At 41.9% G+C, this 11777-nt stretch overlaps 1 protein-coding gene across 5 annotated transcripts in view; it reads left to right on the plus strand.

Moving 5' to 3' along the window:
* The first annotated feature begins 9406 nt into the window (after window positions 1–9406).
* Window positions 9407–11777, plus strand: part of CD209 (CD209 molecule) — a 10323-nt gene continuing 7952 nt past the window's right edge. For 3 of the 5 annotated variants that reach the window (XM_069108456.1, XM_069108659.1, XM_069108607.1), the window contains exons 1-4: window positions 9407–9563; window positions 9852–9932; window positions 10908–10994; window positions 11548–11637. In XM_069108456.1, the coding sequence (XP_068964557.1) occupies window positions 9518–9563; window positions 9852–9932; window positions 10908–10994; window positions 11548–11637 (304 nt within the window). In that variant the 5' untranslated portion in view covers window positions 9407–9517. The remainder of the gene's footprint in view (window positions 9564–9851; window positions 9933–10907; window positions 10995–11547; window positions 11638–11777) is intronic. The other 2 variants (XM_069108534.1, XM_069108718.1) reach the window with 1 other exon arrangement.

The raw sequence follows: 11777 nt of genomic DNA on the forward strand, positions 1-11777 counted from the left end.
CATACAGAAGAATGATTCTAGTCAGCTAAATCCAACAGGAGAGTTTCAGGTTCATTTGTAAAGCATGGTGGCTATGCCCACTCAGAGTGAGCCTAAATGTCCTCTTCTGAGTGATCAGTTCAGGTGTTGGCCCTCTGTGAGTGTTGGGGAGGGGGCTCAAGATGGTCTTCACCCCCTTCATGATGGCTGCCAAAATCTTCACTTCCTTTACCTTACCTTCTTTCTCTTCCTAAGTTCCTTCTCCTTCCACCTTTCAAACACATAGGACACAATTCTCCTGAGTTCACTAATAGTTTTTCCATGCCAGCTGGGACAGAATTTATGAAAGTAATTGCAAATGTCTACTGCCCATTTATTAATCTAAGCTGAAGCAATTGCTTTTAGATCACATTCATTTTCTGGATCCAATTGAGAAAATTTCTGGGTGGCAGCACACAAATGAATATAGAAATCATGAGAATATTCATCTACATTTTGTGTAATGTATGGATTTTTTTTCTCAATCGATTTTTTGTTGTGCTGTCTGCTCTAGAGCACCATAGAGGGTCATTTCTACATCATTGAATGTTTCCCAGTCCCCCCATTATTACAGTTCCAACAAAGAGCTGTTCTGGGCCATGTGGTCCTATTAGGCTCATCCTCAATTTTACAGCATAGGACAGGATTTTTGCCTTCTCATCCTTTGTGAGAAGGGCATCTAATAACTCATCAATATCCTTGCAAGTGGGGTTATGACTCCTTATAATGGTCTTAATTTTCTTAATGATGGTGACTCGGTCTATCTGAAAAGGCAGAGTGGATTGCTGCCATAATACAATGTCTCTTGGTGGAAAGGGGGCATGTCCTCTCTGAATATTCCCTACAAATGTGGTTCTTAAGAGTGCCATAGTCTTTGGTTCTGAGGAATCTGATGGTCCAGTAGTTCGGACTGGTTCCTTGAATAGACATGGTAATGAGGGCCAGTTTTGGTTTGAAAGTTCTGCCCAATCATAGCAATAATCCATCTGTCTAGGTTTTAGATCTTCAATTCTGTTTTTAGCATGCATAGTTGACAATAATCTAAGACCCTGTATTTATCTGGCCAAATTTCCCCCCCTGCAATTATCTAAGTATTGAGTTCAGTCTGAGCTGAGCTTTGCCATTCACATTTTGGACATTCCCAGTTGAACTGGTAGTTTTTCCTTATCCCAAGTTTTAATAGCCTTCTTAATGGGGAGTTGGCTGGTGGTTTACTCTTTCCAAATTCAGTAATGATTCCAGTATCCTTTGGATCAAGACCAATTAGCCCTGCCTTATCCTTTGCATGGCTTTGTGCACAGTGACATAATGAAATTTTAGGCTAAGAACTGGTTTCTCCTTATGCTTCCTGAGTTTGGGGAGTTTAGTTCTCCAATCAACTTTACAACTGACTGTCAGGAGAATTCACTTTGTGAGAATCAAGTATTGATCCTGTATTTCATATTTTACACAAATTTTATATTTCATATATTATTTATGTTTACATATTTTGTATATATTTTATTTTATTCTGTTGGCCCAAGTAACAAATGTGCAGCCTCTTCTTTGTCTTTAAGTGAAGAAGTTCATGAGTTTGAAAGTTCAGTTTTTTTCTCTCAGAGTTAGATGCCAAAAGTTTAATTTCCCTATTTCTCACTTTTAATTAAAAAGAAATCTGAGCTAAAGTTTAGAAGTTCAATACTCTCATGAAATATCTTAATTCCTAGGGAATTGTTATTGCAGGAGCACCTACAAATCACCTCAGCTCCTGAGAAACATCAAGGCATTTGTGCTATTTTTAAGAGCGAAAACAAGCTGATGTCCTATCTTAATTTCATTTTTTTGCCAGTTAAAGGGTTCTATCTCCTTCCCATCTACCTGTGAATCTGCTATGTCTTGTTCACTTTCAGGGGCCTTAGAATGCAGCTGAGTCCCATAAAGTCATAAAGCATTACTTTAAATGCTTTAGAAAGCATTTGGTTAGAATTGGTTAGAAAGAGGTGGTCTTCATCCCATGTGTGTGTGCCCGCTTTCTTTAATGTAACCAATCATGATCTTTCAACCTCATGATATTGCCAATTCTATAACCAATTCTATGATTTTTGTTCTGTTCTTTGTTCTATGCTTATAAAAATGAGTTGTACCTCCAATTCTGAATGTTTGACTGGAAACTGAGATAGTCATTGACCCATCTTGTTCCCAGGTTCATACCCCGTGAATAAAATGTTATCTTTCTTGGAGAAATGTGCCTCATTTTACCTTTTTGTTAAATTTGATTTGTGCCAACTCCAACCCTTTATTGGAAAAAGGTCTGAGTCCAGCTGTGGAACTAGACAGGGGGCTCTTCCAGTGACAGTCATGCAGGTCCCTTCATGGTTGCCAAAAGTTAAAAGAAATCTATGTTCATGCCTTGCCCTAAAATCAAATTCCAGGGAAAAAAAGGCAAAGGTATTTTTTTTTAGCATACCAAGGCAGCAAGCAGCTGGAGTACAGCTGGTACTGATTTTCAAACTGTGTGCAGTTTTTATAGACAAGAGTAAATTACTTCCATATAAGGACAAGAAAATGCTGATCAGTACACATATGATAAGGACATAACTTTTTATGCCATCTCAGCCTTTCCCAAATGTCTAAACATGCATGTACAAGGATATCTCCAGACCGCCATTCTCTGCAGACTGACTGAGCATGTCTATAAAAGTCAAGCAAGGTTAAAACATGAGTCCCTTAGACTAACTTTGCACACTTTAATCAACCATCTCTCTTCACCCATAGGAGTATTTATTCATGGAACTCCCTCCCAGTTGCAAAGTAAGGCCTCCTTCCTTCCTCCTTCTTTTTACTTTATCCAACCTTCTTCTCATCCATTCCATGTGGACTCTTTCTGAGACCAAAGAGGTCACCTTCCTCTCATTGCTAGTCATTGATTTGACCTTGGTCCATCACTCACTCCTTCCCATCCCCCTGCTCCCCGTTCCCGCCTATGTATTCTCCCATTTTATAATGTGATAATTTCTTGAAATGTGAAATCTAGACTCCTTTCTTGATCTAATTGCTGCTCTCTTTACCTGAGCTCTGAAAGTTCCTGACCTGGGTTTGGGTCTGAAAACAGGTCTGTGGAACTTGTGCATTTGTATTTTGAGTAGATTGTGCTGGACTCAGCCACTATCAACCAGCTGGAAAACTGGTTCGAGTATCAGAACTGTAAGTTTACCTTTGGTCTAAGATTCCTGTCCTGGCTAATCCTCTGTGAACTTCAGATTGGGTTTAAAGCTTCAGCTGAGACTCACTCAGCTCTTGGGATTCAAGAAACACGGTAGCTACTTGTTCCTGACCTTTTTCCTTGCTTGGTACGTATCCTATGGCTCCTGACTGCTCTTCACCCTGGAACACCACCATTAAGGCCTGGACAGTCATTCTGCCCTGGATAGTCAGTCTGCCCTGGACAGAGCTGCTAGTTGGCACCTATTCTTGCACCTTCTACAACTTTAGACCCCTCTGTGCTATATCTGGGAACGCTTCTTGTTCTGGTGTACAGCCTATCTCTCCACTGGAATGCTTTTGGGATGAAGACTCGATGGAGACTGGTCGGTCTCTATCCTCACTGTCTGCAAACCTCTCTGTCTTATCTCTGCTGACCTGGACTGGAAAAAATATTTACTATGATTTCTTTTTCTTGAATTTCCTGATCCAAATTTAGTCTGACATGTTTTCTAGATCTGTTCGAGAGAATTATGGAGAGTAGAATTTTTATCTCTCATTTTTAAAAAAGTGAAATCATATCTTATTTTTTTATTCAAATGCTTTATTAACTTCTAGTTTACATCATTCATTTCTGCAAGATTTTGAGTTACAAATTTTCTCCCCATTTTCCCCCTACCCACCACCCCAAAACAGCAATCCCACTGGATATCTCCTCCTCCAGTCTGCTCTGTCCCATACCTTCTCCCATACCCCCTCCTACTTTCCAGTAGGGCACGGTGGATCTCTATGCCCCAGGGCCTGTATATCTTATCTCCCAGTTACATGTAAAATAAAATTGATAATAGTGTATATATATATATGTATACACACACTACATTACATATATAAATATATATTTTTAAACATTTGATTTTAAAACTTTGAATTCCAAATTTATTCCCTTTTTAAAACTTTGAATTCCAGATTTATTCCCTTCCTCCCTGGTTACCTACCCTTACTGGGAATATAAGCAATTCAATATAGATTGTACATGTATAGCTATGCAAAATATTTCCATAGTAGATATATTGTAAAAGACTGACTATATTTTCCTCCCTCCTATCCCACCTCCCACTAGTTCTATTCTCTACTTTGATCCTCTCCCTTTTCAAAATTGGGTGCTTCCAACTTTCCTCCCCCTCAGCCTTTCATCATCCCCCCTCTCATCCCCTTCCCCCCTACTCTCCTGTAGGGTGAGATACCCTATTTAGTGTCTATGTCATTACTTCCCTAAGCCAAATTCAATGAGAATAAGGTTGATCCATTCCCTTTTGCCTTCCTTTGTAACCATTTTTCCTTACCCCTTCTATATGAGATAGTTTACCCCATTCTGTTTCCTCCCATCTCCTCTCATATTCCTCTCTCACCTCTTAATTTCACCTTTTTAAGTATCATCCCTTCCCATTAAATTGGTCCTGTGCCCTCTATCTATGTATACCTGTACACATATATACATACATTCTCATATGTATTCATACACACATATACCCTCCTATATAGATATATCTATGTATGTGTATACATACATACATATATATATATATATATATAATACATTTCTATTCCCTTCAATCATTCTCATATTGAGAAAAGTTTCATAAGTTACAATTATTGTTTTTCCATATAGGAATGTAAATAGTTCAATTTTGATGAGTTCCTTATGATTTCTTTTCCCTGTTTACCTTCTCATGCTTCTCTTGCTTCTTGTATCTGAATGTCAAATTTTCTATTCAACTCTGATTTTTTCATCAAGAATGCTTGAAAGTGGGGTGGCCAGGTAGCATAGTGAGTAAGAGCACTGGCCCCAGTTTTGGGATGACCTGGGGATCGAATCTGGGCTCAGATACTTAGCACCCACCCAGAAACACCTGGCCATGTAACCTTGAGCAAGTTACTTAACCCCAATTGCTTAGGGGCAGCCAGGTGGCTCAGCGAGTAAGAGCACTGGCCCCAGTGTCGGGACGACCTGAGGATCGATTCCGGGCTGAGATACTTAGCACCACACCCAGAAATAACTGGCCGTGTAACCTTGAGCAAGTTGCTTAACCCCAATTGCTTTAAAAAAAAAAAAAGAATGCTTGAAAGTCCTCTATTCCACTGTCTGATCATATTTTCCCCTGAAACATGATGCTCAGTTTTGCTGGGTAAGTGATTCTTGGTTTTAATCCCAGCTCCTTTGACCTCCAGAGTATCATATTCCAAGCCTTTCGATCCCTCAGTGTAGAAGCTGTCAGATCCTGTGTTATCCTGATTGTGTTTCCACAATATTCAAATTGTTTCTTCCTGGCTGCTTGTAATATTTTCTTCTTGATCTGGGAATTCCGGAACCTGGCTATACTATTCCTAGGAGTTTTCTTTTTGGGATCTTTTTTAGGAGGTGATAGGTGGATTCTTTCAACCTCTATTTTGCCCTCTGGTTCTAAAACATCAGGGCAATTTTCCTTGAGAATTTCTTGAAGGATGATTTCTAGGTTCTTTTTTTGATCATGGCTTTCAGGTAGTCCAATAATTTAAAAATTATCTCTCCTGGATCTATTTTCCAGGTCAGTGGTTTTCCCAATGAGATATTTCACATTGTCTTCTATTTTTTCATTTGTTTGGATCTGTTTAATAGTATCTTTTTTTTTTTTTTTTAAAGCAATCGGGGTTAAGTAACTTGCTCAAGTTTACACGGCCAGTTATTTCTGGGTGTGGTGCTAAGTATCTGAGCCCGGATTTGATCCCCAGGTCATCCCAACACTGGAGCCAGTGCTCGTACTCTCTGAGCCACCTGGCCACCCCATGTTTAATAGTATCTTGATTTCTCATAAAGTCACTAGCTTCCATTTGCTCCAATCTAATTCTGAAGGAATGATTCTCTTCAGTGAGTTTTTGAGATTCTTTTTCCATCTGGCAAATTTGGCTTTTTAAGGCATTCTTCTCCTCATTGCCTATTTGAGCCTCTTTTGCCATTTGAGTTAGTCTATTTTTTAAGGTGTTGTTTTCTTCAGTCAGGTTGTTGACTCTCTTTTCATGATTTTCTTGCGTCATTCTCATTTCTCTTCCCAATTTTTTCCTCCACTTCTCTTATTTGGTTTTCAAAATTCTTTTTAAGCTCCTCTGTGGACTGTAACCAGCTCGTATTTTTCTTGGAAGCTTTTGGTGCAGGAGTTCTGACTTTGCTGTCTTCCTCCTTTTCCATGCTTTGATCCTTTTTGTCCCCAAAATGGGAGTGTAAAGTTGGATTACTCTGCTTGGTTTGCTTCCTTTGCCTGCTCATGTTGCCACTCGATTACTTGACTTTTGGGCTTTTTTTGCCACAGTAGGACTCTGCTACCAGACAGGGGAACTTCAGTCCCAAACTCTGAGGTTTTCTCAGCTGCCAGAGGTATTAGTTGGGTGCCCTCTCTGAAGCCTCCACATGTTCTAGCAAGCTGGTCACGCACTCCAGGACCTCCATCCTAGATAGCTATCCAGATCCAAGCAGGTTAAAGCAAGAGTGATTATCCCTCAGACTGGTTGTTTGGTCCCCCTACAGTCTGCAAGCCAGGAACTGAAGCTGCCACATGTGGCTGCTGCACCTCAGCGTCTTCTACCTCCAGGGGATAAAGGCCAACTGCACTCCCAAATTACTGGATCCCAAAGTCCACACTGCACTGACCTCTCACTTTGTCCTTATCATCTATGGGCTGATAATTCTGGAAACCGCCACAGCTGCTGGTGATCGGAAGTCCCTCCAGCCAGTGGCTGGTCAGGCCCACCCTGGGGCTAAAACCTCTGGGTTGCTTGGGGCTAGGGTCGGCTCCCAGAGTGCTGCGCTGGCTCATTCCTGCCTGCCTGCTGAGCTGTCCTCAGCAGGAGGTTAGCTTCTCTGTGTCATTTTGTGGGTTCTGTAGCTTCAAAGTTTGTTCAGAGTCCCCTTTTACATGAATTGGAGGTGGTAGGAGCCAGATTCTCGCAGAAGTTCGGTTTAATGTAGAAGAAATGATGAAACAATAAGTAAAAAGCCCAAATCCAGAAAATTCAATCCATTGTATCATTTCTGGGATTCACAATTACTGTTAAATTATGGAGAGAAAGACTACTTATTTGCTTTGTATGAATTCTTTAGCTACAGTTAATGTGGAACCTAATAAGTTGAAATACATCTTGAAAATGTTCATGCTGGCATTAGCTATGTAAATCTTAGCTATTATCATTTATTATTCTTACTATTACATAGGCAAGGTAAGTTTTTCCAGTAAAAATGAGATGGTGTTAATAAGTTATATCTAACTTTTTAAAATAAGAGTTTAGTGTATAGTATAATGCCCTCTTGCTGCCATTTGATATAGTGAAAGGTAAGATTAAGGTTAAAATATTTTAGTTTTAAGAATTTTATTTTCTCTACAGTATTTATGGTACTATAAATTTCACGTGCTACAAAAAGTAAATATAGTCTGAAATCAATGTGTTTTTTTTTAATTGAGATGGTAGCATAAAAGGTCACAGAATTGTAAGGATTCGCTAGTGAGAAGAAATGTTTTGCATGTTACCAATTTTATTTTGTGTACTGTATTTTATGGGTTATTTCATGGTTACTGTGTTAGGAAAAGTGCATATCATCAAAATTCATGTTTTGTTATAAGAATTGCATGCAGGAAAATGTATTTTCAATGATCTTTAGTGAAAGATTACAGTTTTTGCTGGTTATGGGAGCCTAACCCTCTATTTTCCATAGGTTTAATGTATAAACACTTGCATTTTTTGCCTTTACACCATTTTCTAGGAATGCTACCCCCCCCCAATTTGAGGATTGACTATCTTGTGCTTTTACCATGTGCTAGGAACTATTATACTGGAGCTACAAAGAAAGACAAAAGAGCATTTTCTATCTCTAAGAGCTTACATTGTAATGTGGGAGACAACATTTAAGCAAATGCACACACACTTATACATACATACATACATATATACACACGTAGGTATATATACACATACACACATATCTCTCTCTCAAGATACATACAATGGAAATAGAAGGTAATCTTAGAGGGGAGGGGGTGAAGAAAGAAAGCTGAGAAAGGTCTCCAGTAGAAAATGGGATTTGAATCTTGGAGAAAGCCAGGGAAGAAACTAGGAATCCGAGAGGAGATGGGAGAACATTCCAAGCACAGGGGACAGCCAGTACAAATGGGGTTCAGTGAGCTCTCAGGTCTCTTTTTGACCATATGAGATCCCAGTGAATGCCTCCTCCATTTATGTTCTACATGTGTTCTATGTTTGTATCCTCTCCTCCACTGGTGATGTGGTCATCTGGGGGAGAGGGTGCCCTTGTGTCTAGTGATGGGAATTGCTTTTATCACATATTTAGCAGTGGATAGTCAGAAAAACCCAAGTTCAAATATGACCTCAGACAATACTAGCTGTGTGACCAACCCTGGGCACATAGCTTAACCTTGTTTGCCTCCGTTTCCTGATCTGTAAAATGAGCTGGAGAAGGAAATGGCAAATACCTCTAGTATCTCTGCCAGAAAAACCCCAAATGGGGTCACAAAGTGACGGATATGACTGAAATGGCTGAATGAAAAATTTGATTAAATGGCTTTGGCTTTGAAATAACACTAACTTTGACTGGCCCGGTAAAAGAAACATGTTTGGGGGCAGGGGGAGGGAGGGGGTGGTGGTGTGGTAGCACAGTGAATAGAGCACTGGCCCTGGAGTCAGGAGAACCCGAGTTAAAATCCGGCCTCAGACACTTAACATTTACTAGCCATGTGACCTTGGGCAAGTCGCTTAACTCCAGTTGCCCTGCTTTCTCCCTTCCAAAAAGAAAAAAAAAGAAAGAAACATGTTTGGGGTTGTGAGTAGGTGCTTACTACCCACAATGCACATCTTGGACCTCTGTGTGATGAGGATCTTCAGTGTGTGATCTGCTTTGACACCTAGCTACCCTTACTGGTATTGAGATCTAAGTCCCTTCTCCTCCCTATCCCCCATATCCACATTGTACTCAGGCCCTCTTTGGGGCCTGTTACTTGTGTGGTTCTCCCCTATCCCACTACTACCCTGGCCCTCTCCTCTCTGGGCTGCCCTCCATATTGTCTTTTATCCCCTTTCTTTTAAGTCCCACCCCCCTATTCTGTTTTAACCAATGGGGGAGCAGGGCAAGTTCATTCTCCTTTCTGTTCATATTTCCTTCATCTAGAGGGTGGAAGTCTGGGAGGGTGTTTCTGAGGAAGAAAAACTGCTTAGTTGTATAAGAAGAGCATACAATCCCTAAGAAGTACAGAAGGAGTCTTCCGAAAGGGCAACAGAGATGTGTGACCCTGAGGATCTGAAGTCCACTGAGCTGGCAGGATTGGGTGGGTAGGCATGAGGCCAAGGGTGCTAGTGGGTGGCCTAGGAGCCAGAGCCACAGAGGAAATGGACAGGCACTGGTGGGGAGGGTCTTCAGGTTCCAGTCCAGAGCACTGGGTTCTTCTCATGCTAGACAAGGGGGAGTCCAGGAGTGACATGAAAGGTAGAGACTTGAATGATCAAGACTGTCCCTGGGCCAGGAGGACCGGAGACTCATCTGCCCACTGCCTACCTTCAATACCTCTTATATTGATGGGGGGTGGGGGGGAATGGTGTCTGATCATTCTATTTAGATGAGGATGTGCTGGTGCCCTCTGGACGGAAAAACCTCAACTTCGGAAGCCAAAGAAGTCAGAACCTGAGTAGCTTCCCAGGTATGTGGGGGCAGTGAGGAGTGAAGAGATGCCTGCTGGGGCCACAGTAACCTGGGGCAGGACCAAGAGACAGGACTTCCTGGGGCTAGGAGGGGGGCATAGGGGGTAGGGGGCTGCAAGCTGGACTTCCAGGGTTCCTCTGCTGGCAGTTTTCAGGGAGCACACCCTGTCAAGAAAGTAATCCAATTCAATTCAGCTTGAATGCATTCCCCTTCATCTTCCCTTTTCAATGCCTAATTTCCTTCAAAATTTAGCGCAAATGCCACCTTCTCCATGTAACCTTTCCTATTTCCCTGACTGCTAGTACATTGCTCTCTGAAATTACATTGTATTTATTTGGCATATGCAATGTATGTGTGTATATACGTAACAGTGTGTGTACTTGTGGGTATATGTGTGTGTGCATGTGTGTACAACACACACAATGCCCATATTAACGCACATGTGTATATACACACATATAGATATATGTGCATGTATATATACACATGTCTATTTCCTGGTGAGTGGACGTGCCCTGGGAGACAGGCTAGCGCTGATGAGGGTATCTGAGGTTATAAGAATAGCGATTATGGCTAGCGCCATTGTAGAACTATAAGGTGTACGTAGCCTTACGGATGTCTCATTTGATCCTCCCAATAACAGAGGGAGGGAGGTGTTAATATTATCTCCATTTCACAGATGAGGAAACTGAACCTAGGGCAGGTAAAGTGACTTGCCCAGGGTCCCATAGCTAACCAGTAAGTGTTTGTGGCCAGATCTGAATTCAGGACTTCTTGAGGCCAGTTGTAATACTCTATCTGCTGCGACATCCAGCTGCTTCTAACAGTCAATCTCAAAAGTTCTTTCTAGCTCCAAAAGGTGATGCTCCCTATTCTGGGTCTGGGTCACGTGATGCTTAGGGAAGGCTTCCTAAAGGGAGTTGGGTCTGGGGGCCAGGAACCCCAGGCTTCCCCTGATACTCCATCCTTGCAGCTCCCTGGCTGAGTCGCCTGGGTTTCCTGATGAGGATAGTCTTCTTTGCCCTTTTCTTCATCCTCAGCATCATTATCTTATCCCAAGGTAAGGCCCAGGTCCAGAGCTGGGGGAAGGAGAGGTTCTATCTCTGGTCCCTTCATGGGAATCAGGAGATGGGGAAGAGGGAAATAGTTTGTTATAGTGAAAGAGCATTGGGAACAGGAGTAAGAGAATCTGAGTTCTAGCCTCACTACTGCTATGTATTAGCGGTGTGACCTAGAGCTAGTCTCTTCCATTTTCTGGTCCTCAGTTTCCCTATTTTTAAAATGAAGCCGTTGGATTACATGATTTTCAAGGTAGCTTTATAGACTATACTAATTTAGGGATCTGGGCTGCTGGGTATCTGGGGAGACTCTGCAAGAGTGGAAACAGGGTTCCCTGAAGTCAGACTGTGTTGGGGGCCAGGCCTGAGCCCTATGTCCTGGGTTGCTATACTATTAGAGAGATCAGGGGTTAGGAGCCAATCCTGCCATTGATACCAGGTAAAGGGAAGCTTGTTTAAAATTGGGCTTTCTTACTCCCTCCCTCCCCAACTCCCCAGACCTCCATTGGATGGATACTATTCCTATTGGCCTAGACTCATTACTTTGCCTTCCAGTCTCGAAGAATCAAAGGCAATATAACAAGAATCATGCAGCAGTCCTGGAGAAATTTAGCAAGCTCTCTGCCCAGCTGAAAGATGATGAAGGTGAAGCCACAAACTGGGGGAAAGATACCTGGGGCTATTGGGAAGGCAGCATAGCTAGGTGGAGGGCTCAGAGATCTGTAGCAGCGGGGAGGAGGTGCAGGAAAGATCCCAAGGTTCTCTTCCTTCCTCCCTTCCCAACT

The sequence above is a fragment of the Petaurus breviceps genome, unplaced genomic scaffold (assembly GCF_028583685.1).
Source record: "Petaurus breviceps papuanus isolate PSGF00001 unplaced genomic scaffold, PetGlider_PUasm1.0 103, whole genome shotgun sequence".
Taxonomy (NCBI): Eukaryota; Metazoa; Chordata; class Mammalia; order Diprotodontia; family Petauridae; genus Petaurus; species Petaurus breviceps.